General features: G+C 39.1%; 1 protein-coding gene across 4 annotated transcripts in view; it reads left to right on the top strand.

Moving 5' to 3' along the window:
- DGKI (diacylglycerol kinase iota) overlaps nucleotides 1–26,078 on the top strand; it is a 217,958-nt gene that overhangs the window by 85,608 nt on the left and 106,272 nt on the right. For 3 of the 4 annotated variants that reach the window (XM_042795525.1, XM_042795523.1, XM_042795526.1), the window contains exons 3-8: nucleotides 7,136–7,231; nucleotides 10,586–10,660; nucleotides 13,080–13,136; nucleotides 14,846–14,911; nucleotides 19,579–19,650; nucleotides 20,207–20,323. In XM_042795525.1, coding sequence (XP_042651459.1) covers nucleotides 7,136–7,231; nucleotides 10,586–10,660; nucleotides 13,080–13,136; nucleotides 14,846–14,911; nucleotides 19,579–19,650; nucleotides 20,207–20,323 — 483 coding nt within the window. The remainder of the gene's footprint in view (nucleotides 1–7,135; nucleotides 7,232–10,585; nucleotides 10,661–13,079; nucleotides 13,137–14,845; nucleotides 14,912–19,578; nucleotides 19,651–20,206; nucleotides 20,324–26,078) is intronic. The other variant, XM_042795524.1, reaches the window with a different exon arrangement.

Below are 26,078 nucleotides of genomic sequence, written 5' to 3'. Positions count from 1 at the left end.
ACCCTCCTCACTTTTAGGCATCACTTCCACAGGATAAACGATAAAGTAATTCTAGCCCAGATTCTCAAGTGAGTATGGACTGAGCCTCCTTATGCAGTGCCTGTGTACCATTGGGGATCTAGGTCTTTGTGTATTTGCGTACTGCCATGTGCTCCCAAGGAAAATAATTATAAGCTTTTGTACAGTCATTCTGTAATTCCCTTTTAAGTTCTGTCTTCTAACTCTTTCTTTCCTTGGTGCTTACAAACATCTTGACAGCCTCTAGGATATTACCATGTTGAGCTTCCCACTGGCCAAAAATGTCTCATTTTGTTTGTCCATAATGCATTTGTCTGATGCCCATTTCTTGCCTTCTCCTTAACAGGCATTTAAAGCCCATGACCACAAGACTTAGAACACTAGTTATGTCCCATAAGAGGTATTTGAAGGCAAGCAGTTTCCATTCTTGGAGTTCAATGAAAAAACTGGAGACTGATTTGTGCTTTGTGTTCTGTGAATGCACAGAGTTCTGTGGGTGCAAGCTGAATGTTTTTCAGAGGAGAAATATAACCTTATACCATAAATTATATGTATTAAAGGCAAAAAAAAAAAAAATCTTATGGATCTTAACGAGAATAGAAAACTATGTGTTTGAGTAGAAGTTGAAAACTGGCATTTGGCAATACGTGGAAGCAGAGTCAGGCCAGCCAGAAGGATTATAGAAGGCACTACCCAATTGCACACAGATGGGATAAGGAAAGCCGGACCTCATCTGGAGTTGAATCTAACAGGAACATGAAAGGCAACAAGAATGGTTTCTGTAGCCATTTCAACAGCAGTAGGAACACTAGGAAAAATGTTGGGCCACTGCTGAATAAGGCAGGGAACGTGGTGACGAAGGACATGGAAAAAACAATGTGCTCAATGTTTTTTTTACCTCCATTTTTACCGGTAAGACCTGCCTTCAGTAATCCTAGGCCCCCGGCACCAGTGGCTGAATCAGGGAAGACTTACCTTTGTAGATGATCAGGTTACTGAACGCTTAAACTGAACCTACAGAAGTCCATGGGACTCAGCAAAAGTGCTGAGGGAGCTGGCTGATATCATTGCAAGAACAATCTGTTGTCTTTGAAGGGTTATGATGATCAGAGGAGGTTCCTGAGGACTGCAACAAAGCAAGTATTAGTCCTGTCTTCAAGAAGGACAAGGAGGAGGATCCAGGGAACTACAGACTGATCATCCTCACCTTGATTCCTGGGGAGGTGATTGAGCAAATCCTTCTGGAAATCATTTCCAAAAATATTAATGATAAGTGATTGGGAGTAGTCAGCGTGGATTTACGGAGAGGAGATCATGCCTGACCAACCTGACAGCCTTCCATAATTAGATGACTGGTTTGGTAGATGAGAGCAATGGTTGTTGATTTCTACAAGGCTTTCGACGCTATCTCCCATAACGTCCTTGTAGACAAACTGATCAAGTATGGGCTGTAGACAAACTGATGGATAGACAGACATTGAGGTGGCCTATACCAGTGAAGTATTTAAAATCGGTGAATGTGACTTTTCAGTGAGTCTGTTGCATTATATTCTGTGGCTTTTTGGCATTAGCCACTACTGCTGTCCTCTTACTTTCATGGACAGTGTTTGTAAGTGCCTAGTAATATACTACACTTTAGATAATTAACATGCATGTTAATCCACTAATGCATGTTCTACATATGATGAAATATTTCCTTCATTAATCTAGATAAATGTATTTTTCATGTGAACGGTTTGGCTTCTGTATCATCAATTCCTAAAAGCTATACTAATTTTTACACTGAAGGATATTTCCCTTCCATTAGAGTGTCTGCAAGACTAAGGTTTGTAATTGGCAACTGAGTATTCAGCTGAAAAGAGATGTACGTTATCAGGTGCTCAAGTGAGAGAGGAGAACCCTGGGGTATGGCCATCCAATTAGTCACCTAAAAACATGTAGAGGTGCTGGGAGCTTTAGTTCCTGTTAAATAAGTAGTGATGAGTGCAAACTGCATGCATACTTACAAATTGCTGAAAATTTGTGCGCAGATGACATTTGAAGCAATGTGTTCAGGATTAGTAGTCCTACTTGGCTGTTTCTTTTTCATCAAGGTTTGAGAACTAATGCTCTTTCCGGAGAGAACTTAAGAGGAAAAAAATTAAGTCTGTCATATTTCAAAATGGTCGCCATCTCTATTTTTTTTTTTTCATCAGTATAGAGGTTGCAGTGATATTACAGAAGGTCCTTTTCTTGAAAATAGGTAGTTTTCCCCATTGCTGCCAAAAGGACTGAAGTTAAGTGGTTGTCAGCCAAAATAATGATTCATAAGAACATAGGGAATCATCATCTCAGTTGATAGCATCTGGGCATTGCTCTTTCACAAAGACAAATGTTCTTATTCTGCTTCTGCATACAGATTATGGTAACAAGAATCTCAAAAGCTCATTGAATAATACAGGAGTGAGCAACTGGTACAGGGATGTTAGAAATCATGGTGGGGGAAAGGAGAAGGGCAGAAAAGCTAGAGAATGTGGTGAACCTAGACCTAAAAGTTGAACACCCAGAAATAGTTCTGAAAGTTGGAGCCTACATATCTTCAAGTATTTTAAAGAAATGATGTAGTACCATATCTCCATGATGTTTTATGTCCATGTATTACATTTGTAATAATTAAAGGTTACCTCTACCTGAAGAATATTCCCAAATTAAAATGTGCTAAAATAGAGTTAAAATTGAGAATATATATCAACAGAGAAATATTTGGGACATTTGGGAAAAAGGCACCCAAACAAACTTGTTCCTGCTTGATAGTGACCTTATAAAGAAAAGGACTAAAGCTCAGAATTTCTGTTTACAAATATGTTTAATTAAATTTAGATTGAGCACTAATTTTACACTAATCATAAGTTTATCACCCTAATGTATATTTGTAAGAAGATTCATCTCTCACTGGAGTGCAAAGAAAGAGAAAAATTTCTTAATGGCTTATTGTAGAAATCTGTCTTACGTAATTTTTTGCACAACACCAGTCATTGTAATGGGAGCTCTATGCCTCCCATTACAACTGGAGCTACAACTCCTTTGAACTAGAAAGTTGGGCTGACTGGTGAATTTATTTGTTTGAATATCTACAGCTGCTTGACATGGCAGATTAAATTACTCAGGTTTATCTGTATTGCTTTTGAAACCATGCTGACTGAAGCCTGAAGAACGGTGAGATATGGAGATACTTAAGGGCTCTGTCGTTTAACCATGCTGGGGCACTTAGGAGAAGAAACCTTGTTGAATTAGTGAATTGTGCACAGCCAGTTATGATCATACACATGTAATTACATAATTCCCAAACTCCTAGTCCTTGAATCTCTATTTCCCTTTCACTTCACAGGGGGCTGTGTGGTTTTTTGTTTTGTTTTTTTTTTTTTTTGTTTGTTTTGTTTTTTTTTTTTTTCATCTGCAAGGAATGTTTGCTATAGTGAAATTATTTTTTTTTTGCTATTAAGGTGGCAACGGATCAGGAGCAATCAAATAGGAGGTCTCCATCTGGGAGAGCATATTGAGTATGTGTGTCCCCTGTGAGGCAGGCTGCATCTGCCAGGAAAGCACTGCTGCCTCCGCTTCAGCGACCAGGGGCTGTTTCTCTTCACAGGACACCAAGTTCACACGGTTGCAAGGGCTGGGAAGCCAGGAGGAAACAGAGTTCCCAATTCGCTTTTAAACTGCGGAAGGTTAGGCTGCAGCCGTTGCTGCTTTATCCACTGTGATGGACAACATCCCTTTTCTACACAGAAAGTCAAAGCAAAGCGCGTCAGCCTAAAAGCGTGATTTGACAGATCAGCTAAGCCGCTCTTACACCGAATCGGTACCAAAAGCACTGGTCCCACTGAACCCACCTTTAACCCACCACTCCTTGTGTCAGATCTAGCAGTCATGCGGTCACAGGGCGAGTCATTTTGTCTAGCTAATTTGGTAGATAAAAGTTACCTGTTTTTTGTTTTTTTTTTTTTTTTCCATCAGTTGAACTGATTCATGTGTAGCTTCACAGCCTCTAGACCCGGCACAAGGGAAATGGTAAGAGCATGAGACCGAGGTCTAAGGGGTCAGGGACAGAACGAGGACGAGTGCCTGCTTAGTAGCCGTTTACTCCTAAAGCCAACATAAAGACATCAAGCGCAAAATAAAACAAAAACTGTCAAATTTTAATGAAAAGGTTGCTGAACTCCAAACTCTTGTGGAAAAATGTGTCAAAATATACAAGTGATGATGTAGCCTTTACTGTGGTTTAGTTTTGTGTTAAACAGGAGCTCATACTAGCAGTGATCCCCGTGACCTCTGTCAGTTTACATGTTGGTAGATGGAGTACCCTTTTGTCTAGCACACTGTGGAATACTGCCTGTAAATTTGGGAGTAGAAAATACTGATTTGCTGAAGCCACAATTCTGCATAGAAATGTATTGATTTTTGTCAAAATTTTCTATTAGAACTGAATGAAAAATTTGGCTTGGAAAAGGTCAAAGTATTTTCCTTTGACTATATAATCTTGATTTTCGTAAGCGGCAACAGAATGTCTCATCGTATAAATGACAGTGCCCTGTGAAATTTAAAGCAGTGAAGTTCAAATAACTCCCTTTGATCTTATTAAGACGAGTAATCGACAGGCAAGGCTTTTTGAGGGAGGGCATTTCATCTTGGGAAGTCTCAGCTCTTTGCTCTGATTCAGGATGAAAGAAGATTTTTCAAATGTCAGTTTGCTGGAATTGAAATTGTGAATTTTCGCACAAAGTGCTGTGAAATTGTTTGTGGCAGTAGGTATCTGGAGGTGTGCTGCTTATACCAGATCAGGTTATTTACATTTTTATTATCTAGTCTTGTCAGAGCTCTAACGTAGCATGAGCTACCACGGTCATTCTTGTAGACTACTTGTGGGTTTTATTTACACTCTGATCTAGAGTCAGACATGTGAATCTATGATACAGTCTGGAACAATAGAGAGCAAACTCAGTCTAAACTAGGTTATGGAAATAGGCCACTTTATCTTTAGAAATCCTGGATGGCAAGTTATGTGGACATGGTCTGAATGAAGGGGTGTTTAATCTATTTTTTTTAATGTGATTTTGATTCCTCATTAAAAATTGTGTCCCAGGAGCTGTGTGCTTTCTTACTTAGCTTTCATAGTTGATCCTTCCTAAACATCTTTTATAGTCTATAAAATTTAGCTCTGTGTTATAACGTTGAGTTTGCACTGTTTCGTCAGCAGAGACTGTACTCAGGTCAAACACTCTCGGATGAGTTCATATCCTCCTGCTTTGGTCCTCATGCCTGGCTCATCATGAACTAGATAGGAAGTTAATATGTTGGGCAATACTGTAGGCATAGTAATTTTATTAGTATGGTGTGACCAGGTTTCCATGAAGTGCTGAAAAACTGATTTAGTTCTTGGCAGAGAAAATTGCCTTAATATAAGGATAAACTTGAAGGGAAAGAATTTACAATCTGAATAAACTACCATCTGAGTAAGGCTTGAAGAATTTCTTAAACTAGTTCAAGTCCTTAAAAGCTATTTTTCATTATAAAAGTGCTGAAAAGCCTCACCTAAAGTATCGTGCACTGAACCATACGGTTTAGGAAAATCTCTGGCTCAGGGAGTCTACGGTTCAGGTGAACAGTCAGACAAAAGGATGAGAAGAAGTGGAGGTATAGAATGCTGTGCCACTAAATGCGGATTAATCAGGGTGCTGCTCAGGGTGCAATGGCAGTAGACTGGAAATCCAAGTCTCACTCTCTTTCAGCCCCTTGTGCTGAGGGAAAATACTGAGTCTGACATCAAAGACGACCTGTGGACAAGTAGCCCTCCCACCAGAGGAGGCGCGGGGGGGTGGAAGTTGTTCCCATTCTCCTGGTTTCTTTGAAGTGGGCACCACAGTCGTGGTAGTGCACGCAGACTTGCATAGGTCTTGGCTATTGTGGATGTACTTGTACTCCAGAAGGCAAAGGATTTTGCCACTTCTGCTTCTCTGCATTAACTAAGAAATCTGCACGGCAAGGGAAGCTTTCTCATTTCATCACTTTGAAACTGTCAGTGGTATTTTAAATAAATTATTTTAACCAAGATGGCTATTTCAGAGCATCCTGCTGTCGGACGCCATCTGTTTGGTAAGCGTCATCATTTGTGACTTCTGCAGTGTGGGAACCAAATGTCAGAGACTGTCAAAGCGTTTTCCATCATGCTCTAATTCTGGCTGAACAGAAATCCTGTTTATGCACTTTGTTCAAGTAGTGTACAGTAGATTTCTTAGGCTTTTTATTCAAGCCGGGATTGCAGTCAAGTGAAAACTGGTCTTTCTACAACCGAGTTTCCTCAGAACAATAATTTTTATAGAATTAAGGTACAGATTTGGTCAAATAAGACTGCCGAAGAAAAATCAGATGTTGCTCTGTTAATTACTACTAATTGTCAGTGTGCTAGGCAGACTTTTTTGAGAGTGTTCTCAGTTGAATGCATCATTCTTTTAGGTACAAAATTAAAGTCTGGTCTCTCCTAGGCACTTAATGTTTTGTTGATATTTTCATAAACGTGCATTGTTGACCCAGACATTTTAAAGAAAGCATTTTTCCTTGTCTAAACTATCCTGTCATCCTAAATCTATAGTCAGTATGTTGTTATGCACTGCTGGGCCCGGCTCTGAAATTTTTGGTCTTCTCCAATTGTAAGTTCGGTAGTCATGTTTTTGTTTCACCTCTGATTTTCTGTTTCTTTAAAACTCTGTGTCCATCTCACACTTATGAAATCTAGAGTCTCAGTTAAACTACGCAGCATGTGGGAAGAATATGGGCAAAATTTCACTGAACTGTGCGCTGAAATACTTTGTTTCTGCTTGGTGACACATCATTCATTGTATCATCAGCATCCTTTAAACAGGGGTGGTCAGCAAGGGTAAAACTGTTACGGCTTTGTGTTGTAGAAAAACAGAACAACATCTGATTGTGTGGTAGTTGGTGTTTGTTTGCTTGTTTTGTTCTTTTTTTTAATTACTCTAGATTTGTGGTAAAAATCAGATTTTTTTGTTTGGTTGTTTTTTTTTCTCTATACTCATGCGGCTGAAGTTCACAAACCAGATTAACAATCATTTTTTCTCAGGAAAATGCTGTGAACGGAGAGCATTTGTGGCTGGAGACAAATGTTTCTGGGGACCTCTGCTACCTGGGGGAGGAAAGCTGCCAAGTCAAATTCTCAGTGAGTTATTTTCAGATTTCCTTCTCTTTCTGAGGTAACAAGCCTGACTTCAGTCTTGTGCAGTGCTCTGACACTTGGGAGCTTGAGTTGTTTGCTGCTGTTGTTGATGCTTGTGTTCCAGAAGGAATGCACAAGGGGAAAAAGGCTGCTGGTTAAAGACTTTATTGCTTGGGGGGAAAAAGCCCTAAACAATTTTGAGTGACCCAGATTATTTTCACCGTGAGAATGGATGTAATGAGTAGCTAACATGGTAAGGGAAAACAGGTTAGAATGTTGAGATATTTCAGAAATGTTCAAATAAAGTCTATTTTATTTACATATACACATATATAATTTGCTGGGGTTCCTGACGGTAGTCAGTCTGATCAGATTTTTGTGATTTTAATCACTGCAAGGATTTGAAATGAATTTTCCGAACTCTTGAATGCGCTCACCAGCAATGAGTGCACTCATATTTGAGTGTTTCTCTTCTATTCGAGAATATTCAAGGTTTGCCTTCTCCTATTAAAGCTTTTCTGCTGTGTATGGGAAAGTTTAATCGGATTGATTGATCTCTAACCCATGCGTGTCTCTCTGACTGCGGAGTCACTGTTATACTTCCAGTCCGTTTCAGCAACTCTTCACCTAGTATTTCAGTTAAACTGCTTCAGCAGAAGAGAAGGAAAAAACCCTCTTATCTTGGTGTTTAGGAAACCTGATGAGATAGCGAGGATCCTGGGTTCAAGACCTTGCTTTGAATCAATGCTCAAGGGAACATCCTGGCCCTTGGACTGCAGAGTGTAAAGGGAGTCCCTCTTCTCTGGGGTGTTTGTGGATACTGTCTGTGACTCTTGGATACCACCTTTTTGGTTTTATTTGAAAAAAAAAAAAAAAAATCCTCAGATTATATGGATTGTATAATCCAAATCAAAGCATTTTGATTCACTGATCACCCTGGGTTTGAGGCACTTTGATCCAAAATATTAGTGCTTTCTGTAGCTCAAATTTAGTATCCACCCCCAAAACTTCTCAAGCAATTTGGTTACTTTATGGCATATAAAGTTAAGGCCAAACCTGGGAAGTCTATGCCTGCTTACAAAGACTATTGAAGAAAATTTCCAACAGTAGCAGACTGCTGATTGTGCGGTAATATTCAAGAGAAGTGTCATCATTGTGTGTTTGCCCTGCGCTTGTATCGGTCCTGAGCCACTGGGTTTTGGCAAAGGCTGGAGACAGGATTTGTTTGGCCGAGTGGACCTTTAGTCTGATGTGGTACGACTGTTCTTAAATTCTTAATAGAAGTTTGCATTTCGAAAACTGAGTAAACACTTCCTCATGGTTTAGCTCATTAAAAGCAGCATGGAAATTTAGTAATGTGTTGCATATGATTTGCAAGGCTGTGTCTTAGCTTTCGAGGTCTGGCTCTAGGAGTTGGAAGGACTGGTTGCAGTAGCAGGTAAATTAGACCCACTGACTCACGCTTTTATCTGGGAATGTTGGGAGACATCTTACGTGGTGACAAGCTTTTCCAGCCAATAGGCCTGGAGATGTTGAGCCATATTTAGGAAACAGTAGAGTTTCAAACTGCTCAATCCTTACTTGCCTGGCCTTTGCTTGATGCGACTCAGTTTCTTTTCACTTTTAGGTACCAGTGTATTGGTTCCCTTTGGGGAAAGCAATATTGGTGTTCGTAACATGTTGCAGTGCATGGGGCTTTCGCTAGCTTAAGAACTAGAGATAATGGAAATTCAGATAAGTTTAGTTGTGGTTAGTTTAACCTGATCTGTCAAAAGGCTAATGCTTTTCCAGTTTGAATCTTTTGAAGACACTGCATCTTCCTATGCTTGTTCTGGTCTTCCTTTGACTTAGCTGTTTTACATGTATGCTATGTAAGATCAAATGTTTTCAACAGAGAAGTGGTGAGAAATCATTAATCTGTAGCTGCACAGACTTTACATAAGATGTTAGCATATACAGAACGTTAGCTCATAATCTCTGGAATATGGAGTTCACATTTTGTGATAAATCAAACATATTAAAAGTAATGGAAAAGATATTCTGAATTTTTACTAGCCTCTCACTATAAATGGTTGTAACTTCTTGCAATGCTACCAGCGTTCAGAATCACGAGAACAACTTAAAAAGCAAGCTATTAAAAAAAAATAGGTGTTCTTAAGGCATTACATTTGTTTGCATTTTGTGATCTTACATCTTAGGGATCGATTCATTTCTATTGTTTCACTCTTGGAAAACAGAGATTAAAAACATACTTAAGGTTAACAAGTCCCAAAACACATGAAAACTTAGTCTATTATACAGTGTTGTGATTCTTCAGGTGAAGTATTAGAACAACATTCCACATACATGTGAACATGTACAGTTAGTGTGTATCTAGATAATTTAGACTCATAATTATATGACACTCAGTAAAATGATAATAATTATTCTGTGTGAGCTAAAGCAGTGTTCCCTTTTTCTTCCTGAGTTTATTAACAATATACTGAAAATTCTAAAGAAATAATTTATTATAGATTTAAATGAACATGAGTAAATTGAAAATAAAAATCTGAAGCAAATCAATCTCAACTTACCCTGTGTTTATAAGTTTTCTGTCCTTCAAACACAAGTCTGTAAGTTAAATTTCTATGAAAATTAATTCCATCTGGTTTATTAAATTGAGTATATGCAAGGAAAAAAAAAAAGTAAATATATTCTCTCTCTACTGGATGCATTCTCTTGCCTTTGATATGCTTTGGCCCAGGAGATTGAATGGAATTATTTTTAAAGCCCTACTGAAATTAATAAAACTAACTAGCATAATTAGGTTGAGAATTTTGTCCCTTCTGTAACATTTCATAAGCATTTAACAACATTCTGTGAGAAGGCTATCATTCTCTGCTAAGTGACCCAAGTACCCAAGTGTTTTTCTGCAAGACACAATGGTCATGCCCATCAAATTAAATATATGATAAACATGAAATGACATACTCCTTTCTTCTGAACTGGTCTGAGTTCTCAGGTTTACATGTATGGTTTTTCTCATCTTTTCATTGGCTCTGCTCATCATCTTTGCAGGCTGCTCCCTTTCAGAATGATGATTTGTACTGTTAACAGCCTTATCTGTTACCTAAAGGGAGCCTTTTACTTCTAGTTCACAGGCTGGATTATTGTGGCTCTGTTTTTTTCACAAAGTCCAATTCTGAACTGGAAGAGCTTCAGAACTTTTTTTCAATATGCAGAACAGTCGAGAGCACCAAGAGAAGAAAAAAATACATATTGCATAAGGAGCGAAACATCTCTTGTTTCACAGCTGACTTTTCTCCTCCTGGGAATAACGCACCTCCATGCACACACATCTCCCTTTTCCTCTTGCAGAAATCTGCTCCGCGGAGGAAGTGTGCCGCCTGCAAGATTGTGGTCCACAATGCATGCATGGAGCAGTTAGAGAAGGTAAGACATTGCCATCTTCTGGAGCCTGACGTGGACAACACTTAATTCTTTTACTGAGGTTTCAGTCTTGAAAACACTATATGCCAAATTAGGTTTTCATAGCTGTTTTCACAATATATTTGTCTAAAAACTTGACTTAAAATTCCAGCTTATGTTTTTAAAATAGATTTCTTCGAACCCCGTGATCCATTAAAAAAACCAAACCAAAACACAACAACAAAAAAACACATAATATTTTCACATTTTTTATGTTTAATAAAAATATTTCCTCTATGTCTAGATTGAAAATTGAAGCTAGGAGATGCAGTATCCTGTCATGTACAAAACTGGCCTTTCAAAATTCCTCAACCAATCCCAGCATATTTCATTTTATGACAGCTCTATTTATTGCGAGCAATGCAGCATAAGATGCTACTATGAACATTTTTCAACATATTTACTAGACTATACTGTTTTCTCCTCAAAACTTCAGGAATTAAATTCTTGTTTTTAAAATGGGAAACATCAAACCTTTCCTTTATAGAACTATTATTTCTGTGAGCATCTGTCCTGCTTCTCAGTTCCCTCAAGGAGCCCTCATCAGCCCCAAGTGCCTGTAGAATATCTATTACTGACTTCAGTTTTCCCGTCGTTGATTTGTCTTCATTATGCCTAACTGGTAAAGCATTAAATAAATCTCCCCCCACCCTTTTCTTTCTTGGTGGGATATGTGTAAAGAAATATGAGTGGGAATTTCCCTATTGATTTCATTAGAGCTTCATTTTCACTCCTATATGTTTTGCAATGTTGTTCTTCATAAAAGAAGTTCATGCATAACAAATTTGTAGCAGCAATCCTTTGGAAAGATTTTTTTCCTTTCCAAGTATTTGGACTTGTGTTGACAAATGCCACAGTGATTGCCATAATATCAAGTTGGAGAGGTACCATTTCCACCCCCGATGCTTTTACCCACAGTGAAATTAGCATTAGCACACGCTTTCAGCACAAAATGTTACCAGTGAATTTTTCATGACTTCCTTCATCAGCAGCAGTGCTGATTCTCCATAGTCCAGTGAGCTGGTGGCATTGCCAGCCGGAGCAAATGAGCACTTAGTTAAAACCCATTCTGTTGAGCTTGTTTATACCATTCTGGAGACCGTGGAATTCGCCTCTTGGCAGAGGGTTGTTACCAAGTCTTCATCCCTCTTAAACCCGTTGGTTTAACTGGTACATAAGTCTTCTGCTTGGCTCCTTCTGAAAAAGTGTAAGTAAAATTAATATAAGCTGAGGGTCTTTCCAGCCTGACATGACTCAGCAGTGAAACAATGTTCCGGGTGAAGAGCGGTGGAGGAAGAGTAATATTGCTATGTCTTCTGTTTCTTTTTAAGTGATAAGTATTTTGTTTACTTTTCGTGTGTGTGTGCACGCTTTTCTCCCTTGAGGTATTATTTTGAAGGCCATTATTAAATGAGGGAAGAACTTATTTATATGAGAAGGGGGAAGGCTAGATTTAAATTTGGGGAAACACGATAATTCTACCTTAATAAAAAAAGCATAGCTGTGCAGTGTCCTTAAGCATTTTATTCTTTGAAGGGTAATCAATTTAATCTTGAATCTATTCATTTATCCCTCGGCCTTCTCCCACGTCTCTCTCCTCTTCAGTATATTTTTTTTTTCTCTCTACATCCCCCCCGCTCTTATTTCTATTAATTTTCTTTTCTTGAAACACTTTTTTTTTTTTTTTCCTTATAGGACTCCATTGTTGTTTGTTAAATGCTTTTTCTCCTCACCTTCTTAAAAATGCTTTCCTTCCATGAAAGCTTCTGCTGTCCTCTTTCTTTCCTTCTTCTGCCAACTGAAGGAGGCAACACCACTGCATGAGGTAGTACGATGCTCCCCAAATAGTTTGCGGTTGGGGAGGTGGATAGAAGCAGCCTGATCTAAGCAAAAGGTAAAAATTTAGGGTAATTTGCACAGTTCTTCATGTGAATGAAGATTTGTCCACCAATTTTGTTTATGAAGACATAAAGCTGGGATGTGCAAAAAGGTCTTACAGGGTTAGATTTCCAGCTCTTACTAACTTTTGAGACCTCAACTTAAGTCCACTTTGGTTGCAAATTATCTTCTTCAGGAAAAAAAAAAAAAAAAAAACAGTTGAAGCGGTTTTGTTCTAGGCAAAGCAGAGATGGTTTAAATAGTTGAACTGATCAGGCAGCAATAGCATTAGTCGAGATGAGGGCCATGTAGAGGTCTAGAAAGGAGAATTATTATGGCATATGAAAAGAGATTTTCTGCCACGCAGGTAAGTTACATTGTTCACCCAGAAAAGCCAATATTTTGATAGATAATAAATATTTTGGAATTCTGTCCTAGGTCAACATGTTGGGATAAATTCTCTCTCAGCTCACTTTCAGTTCTAACAGCTTTATTTTAATACCAGATTAATTTTCGCTGCAAACCGACGTTCCGAGAAGGAGGCTCCAGATCTCCAAGAGAAGTAAGTAATGGACAAATGATGATTGCTTTTCATTTGATTTGTGTGTTGATCCACCTGGTGTGGAGCTGCAGCAGTGTTTCTAGATTCAGAGGCGTCTTAAAGTATTGGTTCCCTGCGGTACGTGTTCTCCTCCCCAGAATGAATGTAAAATGAATTCTAACTGAAGCATTTCATTACTTACACCGACAGAAACCATTTCATCCTTCTGTTGTCTCTTTTCCCATTCATTCAGCTATTCTTCTTTTTCTTTGTAGCATTTCTTTTTTTCTTCCTGACCTTTGAGCTAGTATTTTTATTTTTTTTCTCTATTTCCCTCTCCTTCCACTTGTCTCTCCCTTAGGTTTGGTGTTTTTTTTTTTTTTTTTTTTTTTACAAGTATCTCTACTGTCCTAAGATTATATGTTTTTAGTAAAAAAATCAAACATTCAAAACCATTTTGAGTTGCCTCCACCTACTGTATGAATTCAGCTCCTTTGAAGGCACTGGATACGCATTGTTATTATTGATATATTTATGTATTTGTCTTACATAGTTAGACTCACAGAATGATTTGGGTTGGAAGGGACCTTAACGATCATCTAGTTCCAACCCCCCTGCCATGGGCAGGGGCACCTTCCACTCAATCAGGCTGTTCAAAGCCCCGTCCAACCTGGCCTTGAACCCTTCCAGGGAGGGGGCAGCCACAGCTGCTCTGGGCACCCTGGGCCACTGTCTCACCACCTTTGCTGTAAATAATTTCTACCTTATATCTAAGCTGAAACTTCACTCTTTCAGTTTAAGACCATGGCCCCTCATTCTATCACTACACTCCCTGATAAAGATTCCCTCCCCATCTTTCCTGTAGCCCCATTTAAGTCCTGGAAGGCCACTGTAAGGTCACCCCGGAGCCTTCTCTTCTCCAGTCTGAACCCCCCAACTCTCTCAGCCCGGCCTCCCAGGGGAGCTGCTCCAGCCCCCCCAGCATCTCCGTGGTCCTCCTGGACCCACTCGAGCAAGTAGAAACCAGTGTTTCAATAACACCTCTCGACTTTTTTGGTTGATTTGGTGGCAGGCTTGCTCTGAGCAGAGGTAGCAATTCCCTGCCGTATTGACAGTTCAACATTGCCTGGGATAACAGCATGGTGTAAGCAGACCCCTCCTGACCGCCTTGCCTGCCCAGCAGCAGGGGCAGCGGCCCTGCTCACCCTCCCACCTCTCACCCACCTCTTGCTGCCATCCAGGGTTACACAGTCCAAACAAGGAGAAGAGACTTCTTCAATGACTGCTCCTTCCTCCCCTCTTTCCCTTCTCCTGCCTTGACTTGCGATTTTTTTTGCATTATAAGGCTGTATTTCTGAGCAAAATAGAGTGGGGCCCTGCATTTTGGTTGAACACAGCAGTGTTTGGGCACTTCTGTGCTCTGTATTTAGGTGATGATTATCACTGCATCATGTAGTGAACTTTCTTCTTTTTGTATAGGAGTACCCAAAGAGTGGTTGTGGATGCATTTCAACATGGATAAAGAACACCATCTCACCCTTATTCCTCCTCCAGTTTCGGTTGTGTCTGGGGGTTTCCTGCAGGGACTGCTGTCTTTTGCTCCAGAAATGATTGCATTGGCTGAAGAGACCTTTCCTTCGGAGTCTGTAGATGAGTTTCACGCAGATGGTACCGCTGAGCGCAAGCTGCCGTTGCTTCCTATAACACATCTTTTTGTCCCCCTTTTGCAGAACTTTGTCCGGCATCACTGGGTGCACAGGCGGAGGCAGGAGGGGAAATGTAAGCAGTGTGGAAAGGTGAGATTTCCAGTACAGCACAAACACAACACTGGGAACTTAGGAATTCAGAGTAGCCAGTATGTCCTCCTAGTCACTGAAATTTTTCTATCCTGAACATTTGACCTTTCTTAAGGGCTGATAAACAAGCCTGATATGTGGTGGCAGCCCTGATGCCCATGTGGGAGGAGAAAGGCAGCTGCATCTGCAGCAATGAGTGCATCGGTGTCCTGGGACGTTGCGCTGCACTGGCTGCTGAAAATGAGGAGGAGGAAGGCTCTGCTGGCTCCTTGGGCTTCCTTCTTCAGTAAGCTGACAGTGTGCCGATATAGCATTCTTGCAGTGCTGTCCTCTGTGCCAAAATTGTGATGGCCTATTTTTTCAGGCTTCTGGAGAAAGAAAGGTTGTTGCTTTCTTTCTGTCCCGGCAGACTCTTAAGATTTGTGAGACTGTTTCACGTTTCTGCTGCTGCGTAGATTGTAAAAGTTTATTTCTATAAAGCTATAAAATGAGTAAGAAGTACCTATGGTACTAAAGACCTTTCTCCTGAATTGTTATAAACCCCTGAAATCTGAGAGATATTAAAAAAACTAAATTAACACAGCAGTTTAATTTCCTTTCCCTAGCACTATATTATACTTTTGCCTCCCTCCTCACATCAACCAGTCAGACTGTGCCTCGTCTCCATGGTACAGCATTTAAGTCAGGGGAAAAATCAGATTTATATTTGCATACTGATGGAGATCACCAGCTACCAGCTGCAACAAGGCATGCAATAAAAGTGTGATGCCCTTTTATAGCAAGTAGCATGGGAACAGTGCAGCAAGACACTTTGCATAACAGCATTCTTATGGTATGACTTTGCAGTGATATAGCCTTTCTCCTCTGTCATTTTGCCCTAGAGGCATTATGAGTTGAGTTTGCAATGCAAGTGCTTGCTGTCTATCAAGTCAAAACCTGTGCTGGCTATATTCATGTGGACAATATGACCAGTCCATCCTAAAATTCCTATCAGCCCTGACTGATATGGAGAAATTCAGAGGAAATCACAGTTTTCCCCTTACATAAGAAATAATCAGTTAAGACTAACATGAATATATTGCAGCAGAGTTCTTTATCAAGAAACAGAAAGGATTAGGGGAAAATGATAATAATAATTAAAAAATCCCATTATATTTATTGGTCAAGCAAACTCCTATTACAGCAAATACTTGTCTGTCTCATGCTTCACTGTTATATTTCTTATACTTCTGTGTGAGAACCATCGTTTATATTCTCTTGTCATGCAAGAAAAAGGGAACCGTAATTGAAATGAAATGACAGTAAATTTAAAGCAGTAAAATAAAGTATTATCCATACAATACCTAATAATTCTGGTATATCTCCTTGAGTTCCTGTAAGGTTGTAGCATATATATAACATCCTTGAGCAAGGAATTCCCCAAATTAACTACATGTTGTGAGAACTACGTTTTGGTTGTTTCAAACCTGTCACTAGTTTTTTTCTGATGCTCCATAGCTCCTGTGTTGGAAGAGATGGTAAATAAACACTGTCAAACCACATCCTCTACACCATTCATGATGTTTAAGAACTCAATTTTTCTCTCGCAGGTGGGAGAAAAGGTAGTTTTGTAGCTTTTAGCTATTATTAACTGTTTGTTACCTGGGATCATCAGAGAAATCAGAATTCTTTTTTTTCTTTACGTAATACAAAAAAAAAATGTTCAGACCATGTGGCCCAGCATCCAGTTCATGACTGTGTGCAGTAACAGAAGCTTAAGGATGAATGCATTAAAAAGGGAATAAATATCATAGGAAAATACATGCCAAAAAAATTATTAGTAACCCTAACACTGATGTGAAAATATTCTTTAATGATAAATTCTTTTGAGAATATAACCAAAACATATTAGAGCTAGTAATCCTTACACGCTCTGTTTGTGTGCGTGGGTGTCTATATTAATGTGGACTTTGATCCGGATTATTGTGAGGATTTGTAATCACCAACACTAGCTGGGGATTCGGGTGCTCTATACCTCCAAATATATTTCCTCTGGTACGCGCAACTGTTTATTTCTGCAGGAGCAGCTCACACCATGGGATTTTGTGTTGTATGGGAATTGGGTGCCACCGAATCAGGGCTAACCTGTTAGGCTGATATTCTCACAAAGGTGAAATTAATTTTCTATCACGGAATTTCTAAATCTGTGCAGAAGGCATCCTTGCCTGACCCATGAACAAGATAGCTGAATTTTAGTTTTCCTTCTCACTGCGAGAAGGCAGAAGAGATGATTTCTGGCTGAATATGGGCGTCTCCAGTGTTTCAGTCCGATACTGCCCAGCAAATCTCACTGTGGCCAGCGGTGCATCGCTTTGTTTTATCAGTTCCTTTATTTGTAAAGCTAGCTTTCAAATAATTGCTATCTTAACCTCAAACATGTATCCTTAGGAGGAATTAGTTGACATTTGTAAAGCAATTTGAGGAAGAAAAGTGGTGTTTTATTGCTACTTATCATTAATATATTTTTATTGCTGTATCATTTTCTCTAATGACTCCCTAAAAGCCAAATGGCTTACGGAATAAATGAAAAACGGTCCATCCAGAACCAGACAGGCTGCTCAGACCATATGTTTAAAATACACCACTGATGGGCTGTGGAATTAATGTACTGAATTTTAGGTTTTATTAGTGGAGGTTTTGGGAGAGAAGAATTTCTCCCCTGGCTGTTACAGAGCAGAACAAAACAAAACATTTCATGCCCATGAGGGGCCGAAATAATTTTTTTAATACACTTTGCAAAAAGAAAGAGTGAGATTTGTGAGAAACATTGCGAAGCACTGTTATATAAGCACTTATACTATAAGTGAATGAGAATACAGTGTTTTGTCTGGTGTCAGACCTCTATTCCAGCACTCGTATCACACGTACTGTCACCCGAATGTCAGACTAGATCTGCCAAGCCAGAAGCAGCTGGCCACCTTGTCTTTGTGAAGCCATTTGACTATGCTCCATTGCTAAACCTGAATATGCCAAATCACCATCGTTATGAAGAATCTCTGAATTTCTCTGAATGTAAAACCTGAGGCATTAGGGGAAGGATTAATAAAAACCTAAAAACCTAGGCAGAGGTGACACAAGCCTCTTCAGGAGTAAGCCTTAGCTGGTGGTGTAGTCCATCTGGCAAGCTGGTTTGAATGCATGCTGGGGACACCTGAAGGAGAAGCTGCAATGTGCACTTCTGCATGGCTGGTAGACAGGTAGGGCCTCCTACTCTTCAGAATATTGATAGGGTTGTCCTCAACTACCACGGATGGACAGGCTGTAGCTCAATCCCTCAGTTAACATGACCAGCACATCCTTGGATGGGTTTTCGGTTGTTGGGTTAATTCTCCTTCTTGGTGTGCTTTACGTTGTCATGGCACTGAGCACTAATAAGTTCATTTTTCCTGCAGGTGTCCATCTTCCTTTCCACAGCAGCTAGGGTAAGAAGGACCTTAGCCATAGAAGCAATGAGGCAAGGTCCTGTTAGATATTACTAAATCAGATTATAACTCTTGGGCATTGGCCAGCACGTAAGAGATATAGGTAAAACTCAGCTTGCCAAAAAGAAAACTGGCTCAAAAATTCATGACTTGATTGAGAGACTGAATTAGAAAATTCTAGGTGGTGATGGGCTACTTAATGTAGTATAGAGAGACTTGACAGAGGCCAATGAATAAAGGATCCAGATGACTGAAAATCTGAAATCTAAGCAGTGAAGGTGGCTATGACAAACTGAAAAACTGTTCAATGAAGTTCTGGACTTTCCATCTCTGCAGCTATCAACCCACATCAATTCTTTCTTTGGCTAAAATAAACTTTAACTGAACACAAATTTTTAAGCTGTAGCTTACTGTTTGTTGCTTGTGTTACGTGCAAGAAGGTTGTATATCACCTGATGGTGTTTTCCAGCTTTAGAATTTAGAACAAAGTGATATGTTTGCTGAAATTGCATTCTAAAAAATGAAACTCTTTTGTGGGAGAAGGAAATCTCATATTTGCTGGTAACGGTGGACTTTTTTTATCTTTAAAACTATAAAGAAATATTTTCTTTTATCTCTTTGATCTGAATCAGACCATCTTGGGTTTTTTTGGAACTTACTAAAAAGATTTTGATCTGAGTCAGCTCAATAAAACAATAAACTTGGTTTCCCAATCAGAACATTTCCACGCAGATGTTGTAGGTGATTGCCCTCTGTATTACAAAAAAAAAAAAAAAAACAAAACAAAACAAAAAACAAAACCAAAAAACAGAAAAAGAAGAAAACAAAGAAAAATGAAAATTCAAAATTTTGTTTATATTTAGGGCAAACAAGACTGCAGATTTCTGTAGAAATCTATTAAAATAGGCATTCTTTCTCTATTTCTTCTGTTGTTTTTAACTACAAAGTCTGAGGAAAAGCATAAAATTTTGGAGAGTTGTTTCTAAAAGTGTGTGGAAATGCCCCAGTTGAAGAATCTTCTCTATGAATCTTATAATTGTTTTATTCCCCATAAATCTCTTTGGTGTCTAAGAGCTGTGAGGCTGAACCAAGCTATCTGACTTCAGTGAAATGATTTACCCTAGCACAGCCACCTGGCAAGAGTTAAAGGTATAAGTTTTATTCTAGTCAGGGGGAAGTTAATCCTTTTTTTCCTGCTTATTCTAGGGTTTTCAACAGAAGTTCTCCTTTCATAGTAAAGAGATTGTGGCCATCAGTTGTTCCTGGTGCAAGCTGGCGGTAAGTGAACAATACTCAGAGAGGCTGGTAGCAGCTTCACTGAGTGGCCACACTGCAGGCAATTTTGTTTTTTTCTGGCTTTTAGGGTTCCGTCTCTGTGAATGACCCCCAACTTTGCCATTTCTGTTCCTTTTGCTTAAAAACACTGTAACTTCACCTGGCTGACAGGAGTCCTCTAGAAGGAGAGTCTTGCTGCCCAACATAGTCACTGACTACATCCCATCAATGCCCTGCTGCTGCTAGCTCGGTCAGAGGGCTCTTAATACATGAAGCTGCATCAAAATAGGTTGTGGTCTTCAGTTTGTGATCTGTGTTTAAGTAGGAGTGATTTTTTTTTGGTTTGGTTTGGTTTTTGTTTTTTTTTTTTTTTTTGTAAGAAGGCATGACTAGGGAAGACGATCTTCAGTTATGTTCCTAAAATTCCATGGTTTGAAGGACTTGAAGATGGTGGAGTTGGAAACATTACTCCAGTTTTTATTGTACCACCACCCTCTTCCTTTTCATGTTTTGTCTGTCTTGGCCTCCTTATTGACTCTACTCTTTCCCTCTCTTCCAGTTTCATAACAAAGTCACCTGTTTCATGCTACATCACATTGAGGAGCCATGTTCCCTGGGGGCTCACGCTGCTGTCATTGTGCCTCCCACCTGGATCATTAAGGTGAAGAAACCTCAGGTAACTGCATGCTGATGTCTGTTACTGGAGCTGTGTGGCTGTGCAGGGCCAACCTGGCTTCACTGCTCGGTCCTCCTTCACTAAGGCATGCTTGTTCAACCCTCTATCTACCCCTGAAACCCAGCATACATCCATGGTGGTTATGAACCTGTATCCTCCCTCACCTCCATCCAGCCCTTCAGTAGATTTCCCTGTTTGGGATGATGAGCAACAAGTTCGACTTCTGTTCTGAGCAAATCCAGCTCAGATTTTTTTTTTTTTGCTGTGAGTTCAACTAGCATACTGCAAGAAAACCCCTGTGCTGCAGGCAGTCGAGCATGCTTTCAATAAATAGAGCTGAGCAAATACAGGGAAAAACTGTTTGCAAACCTTCACTTGAACTGCAGTAAGAATTGGCTGTGGCTGGACTGGCATCCCTCTGAATTTGCCATCAATGGGCATTTAAACAATTGTGTCTTATTTACATCAGTGGTTGCTGAATGTCAGTAAGCCCACACACTCATTTAGTTGCAGGTAACAAGTTTTATACTTCAAATCTTTTGTAATGGATGTGATATGTCTTGGAGAGGATAATTCACTGGTGAACATGATAGGGAGAAAAGGTATCCAAAAGAGAGCTGGCCAAAAATTAAAAGGGGATTTACAACAGGCGAGAAGTGTTTTTTAATTTGGAAGTCTGTTTTCACTCCAGGTTGCACTGAAAGAAACAAACACACACCGAACATAACAGGGAATTAGAAATGCTGGTAAAAGTTTTATTTCAGAAGCACTAGAACAAGTTTGTGGGTTTTGTTTGTTTTAGGTTTTGTTTGTTTTGGGTTTCTTAAACAATAGTGTCTGGGGTGTTGAAACTTCCCACTCACATTTTCTTGTAATTTTCCTCTATGGATGGGAATGCTGGTATTATAGAGTGATATATGGTTCTTAACGTTATTGTGTCCATCCTTGGGAAGTGACCCAGAGATTTCTGGCTCTGCGTCCTGCTTGTCAACAAGAAACTGAGAAGTTCAGGCTGTAGGCATGGCACTAAGACAAAATTAGTCCCATTAACCTAGAAAATGGTCTAAGTTATGACACTGCTCAGTTTTCAGTTCTAGTCTAGGGATATGACTGGCAGTTTTGTGCATGAGTAGCATCTCTAATAAGGTGGGTTTTAAAGACAAGGTGGGGAGGGGGAAAGGGGAAATATACGTGTAGAGTAATCAAAAAGTCAGACTGCTATTTCTCCTTTAGGTCCAGAGAGAGTAGGCAATACCCTTAGCCACCTCCATTCTGAGAAAAAAGGTTTCTTTGGTATTTGTATTTTCTCCCCATGCTCTTCTTTCTCTGTTAGTTTTACTCCAGCTTCCTCCAGAGAAATTTTTTTTTCCTCTCTTGTTGAAGAATCTGTTTGAGTCCTAATGGGGGTGTGCCTTAATCTCCTTGGCTAATTTTCAGCACCTGTGTGGTATTTGATAGATGTATCCATGTCTGACCTTACTAAAAGAAGCTTTTCTTTGATCTTTCTTATTTTATTTACTATTTAGTAAAAAAAAAGGTAATTGACACTTGTAATTTTCTTTTGATTTAACATTTGGCACAAGCAGAGTACCTTCCTTATAATATTCTTAGAGAATTTTCCTTCTTGTCCATTATTTTTTCAGAAAAGTTTAAATAAAAAGAAAAATCTGATCTAGTTAACTATAATTCATGGGAAAAATGCTTTTAAATAAAGTTTAAAAGTGTTATACTGAAAGAAAACGTTAGCTTTGTGTGCCTGAGTCATGAGTGAAGAGGAAGTACTTCAATCCAATATCCTCTTTTCATCACATCTTGAGTCCTTGAAATTCATGGTCAGTAGAGTGCAAAAACCTTATCTTGAGTAATCAAAGCATTAGATAGATCAAAATGATATTTTGCACAGAAAATGGGCATATTTCCATGAAACTTCTTAACAGCACCCATTACAGTATTAGTTCTGGGGAATTAATCCTTATTGCTGTAGAAAATACTGACGCATCTTTCAGATGTGTTTTCAGATATTTGGCAGAAGTCTTGTTTTCTTATTTATTATTTTTTTAGGAAATATTTTCATTTCTCCTGCTGTTTCTGGCCAGCTCTACTTCTGTGTATTATGACCCTCTTCACCCTATATGAACATTTGGTAAACACTATGAAATATTCAGTGCATTCAATCCACAAAATACAAACACAATATTCACAAATTTTTGTAAATTCAGATAGTAAATAATTATGTAACCAGCAATCTGTTTTTCACATATTCCACAATCAGAATAAATTTGGCTAGGAGCCTTTTCGTTATATTTCCTCAGCTCTAATTAACTACTTACATTAGTCCCAGGCAACTCCTGAACTGAATTCCCTGCTCATGAAATTGATTTTAGTGGTGCCTTCATCCTGTTTGGTTGTTTCTTTTAAGCAAATAAGATGGCTTTTTGTAGCAAAACCTTGCCCTGATTTTTTATTTATTTTTTTTTATTGCTACAAAAATGGTTTTCCATGCTTATTTTGTACAACGTGGGTCACCACCTTTCAAATATTGGGCTTGAATAAAGGACACACTCCCCATCTGATTACCAGCGATGTTGTGGTAGTGAAGCATCATGATGTAATTGGTTAAAGACAAATCTCTGCTGACAACCTACGTTCTAAATGGGGAGCTTTAGCTTTTTGCAAGCAGTTGATTGCAATATGAAAAATATTCAGTATGGTTCAAATAGCTTTGGGATCGGTGGTAGCCCTGTATGTAATGACCCATTTACATGAATGGAAAACTCCCAATACCTATTCCATGTTTTTCATAATGTGAGCCACTTCTGTAACTTCTTTACCAATTTCCAGTGTTTCTGTACTGTGTTAGCTGCACTTCGATACCAGCTCTGATTTTCCTGGGGTGCAAATCAATTCCATCTCCTAGTTTGTTATGAAAGCAGGTCACCCCTGTTGGCTGGTGGTATTTTGTTATAGATGAGGTTTGGTAGCCCAAGTGGTGTTAACTCTAGCAATGGACTTGCTACATGCTTCTGTTGTGAGAGGAAAAGTAGGTAATAAGGGGAATCTGGCTGATGTACTTACTGCTTCAGTCTGTCTTCTGTTTGGGAAGGCAAAGGCAGTAACTATAAGATTCCAGGTTTTTCTGCTCAAGGTGAGTAAACATGGTGTTTTCTTTTTCTCCTCCTTTGAGGACCTTGAAAAATTGCTAGTGAATATTTACATTTCTGGGTTTATTTCTTTATTTCCTCATATGCTGAGTGCAGCTGGCTTGTCTAATGGTGGTTTTTAAACCAGAAGACGGTCAAGACTGACCTTCCCAGAGACCATTCGTTAAGTCATTTGAAGCCCAGCATGGTAAAAGCCTTTGAAAATGAAGGCTGAAATGTAAACGAAAAGGTTGAAAGGGTCCATTGGATTTGCTTGAGTTAGTCTGTGGCCCTCACACCACCCAACACCATAAAAGGACGAGTCCAATTCTTCTGTTCACCTAGCTAAGCTTGCTGAGAACTATACTGACCATTCAATAATACAAAAAAATCTCTTTTTGAAGATGGTCAAACTGTCATCCGCAAAGGAGAGGTTTCCTCTCTAGAGGCAAGTTAGGATTTACATGTGGTACCCATTTAAAGGTATGCTTTGTTATCAGGTGCTTTGCTGAATAACATTATATGTTTATAAAATACTCATCACTTTGTTACATGGACAAGGTAGTATGCATCCATTTCTTCACTTCAGTGTGCAAAGACTGACAATTACTCTTGGCTGTTTTTCTTCTGCATGTTTGCAAAGAGAACCTGCATATGTTTAAGCAGCTTTTTTGCCTTTCATCTGTTATGGACATTCAGTGGCAATCATCATAGCAAAGCTTTAGGTTCTCTTAACAGTGCAGGTTTAGGCATGTTTAAAAAAAAAAAAAAAAGGTGAAACAACATTGTTGTGATGTAGCATATTTTTAGTGCCTTTTTGAATGTGGGAACAAAAATTGTTATTATCATGAATGGAGGCTTGGACTAAAACAGTTTCTCTCATATAGCTGTATGCCTCTTCCCACCCCCCCCATAGGCAAGAAAAGAGATATGTTACAATAGGATTTAATGACAACTACATTTAAATATTCATTAAATTATTCTTTTAAAATTAGTCAGGATTTTACTGAACTGTCTTTGCCCTTTACAGAAGAAATCACTGGCCTTAGGTCCGTCCATTGTGGAGGTAGAATGGTAGAATAACAAGTACAGTTGTTCTTCCAGAGGTTCAGCTAAATATTTGCCTGGTATAATACCTAACTTGAGTTACAGACTAATTTACTGCGCTTTGCCAACAGGTTAAGTATTTTGAATTGTACGCCCGGAGAGATTAAAGCACAGGGAAAAGGCTTGATATGCCTGTTACCTTTAGGCAGATTGCTGGCAAGACTGTGGATAGAATAGATCTCTCTGTCCCGTGTTTTGCCCCACTCCAGGGAAAATACTTCATCAGAGGATGCCCGAGGAAGTAGGCTAAGTCCCCCATGGGCGTCAGCTTTGAGGGTGATGTTCCGTATCTTTCTACGGACACAAAGACTTTGGCTACAGTCAATCTGGTTACTGAAGTAGGGCAATGAAAAACCGTGCAGATGATATTGCCGATGCACTTCTGTAGTCAGTGCAGCCTTTGTGTGGTTTATCAAGCTTCCGAGATCACTTCGTATCAGACTAGGGAAGAGTACAAACAATTCTTTAGGTGGTTTCTCAAAATACGGTCTAAAAGGGCAAATGTCCTGTAATTGCTCTGCAGACCTGTCTTGTCTTCAGTATTTTCAGTAAGCAACAAGTCATGGCTATGTCCTGGTCCACAAGGAATGCTGAGAGGTGACAAAAAGCTTGGGACCTCGTGCTCTACGGCATGCTTCCTTGGTCTGTGCGAAAAAAAGATGGTGTCTTCAGGTGTTTTGAGCTAGGTAGCTGTTAGTTTTTCTTAACCTCTGAGTTATGTGGAAACATTAACTTCCGTATCTAGTGTGTCATACTGAAGTCTTGAAATTCTGACAGTGGTTGCTAGGTATTAAACAGAATCTAGTAGCTATTCGTGTTAGTGTTGGTAAGCAAGCAGGATTAAGGACAGACGTCACGGCTTACAGATTTGATAATCTCTGGTTGTTCACTTTTTTCAGTAGTGGTACTCTTTAAAATAAGGTCAGGACAGGAATGAACTTTTGGATGAACTGAGCAGGTTTTGCTTCCTCTCCTTAAACCAGAAAAAAATCAATAAACTTTCTTCTAATTCCCTGTGTTACTTTATTTCCTGGTGATGGCTAGACTAGAAATTGAAATATAAAAATTTTCTCAATATATAGTAATATTTCCTATAATATAAAGTTGCAAGCATATGGAAAGGATTAGGGTTTCCTGCAGGTATGAATTCAGTTACTGAATTAAAATGATTTAAAAATAAAATAAAATTCACCTTCTTGGATTGTTCTTATCACACCAGAAAAACTTTTGGTTCAGTATTATTGAGCAGGCTATCGCCAGCCTGGAGAATAGCTTTGATGCAAGTTCTATTTTATTAGGTTCTTCAAAAATACAAGCAGTTTTATTATTAATTTTTTTCCATGTATTTAAGTGATATTGTTACTTAAAAACAAAGTAAACAAAACCCCCACAAACACCCCTCTCACCTAAATCCTTAAATGTTAACAATTCAGTTTGTTCCTAAGCAGATGATTACACAAGTTTCTTGATAGACTGGAACTGACTCCACAGTGCCAGCATCATACGCC

This window comes from Tyto alba, unplaced genomic scaffold (genome assembly GCF_018691265.1).
Source record: "Tyto alba isolate M040663 unplaced genomic scaffold, T.alba_DEE_v4.0 Super-Scaffold_21, whole genome shotgun sequence".
NCBI lineage: Eukaryota > Metazoa > Chordata > Aves > Strigiformes > Tytonidae > Tyto > Tyto alba.
Note: the sequence above shows the minus strand (reverse complement) of the source record. Positions and strands in the feature narration are given on the sequence as shown.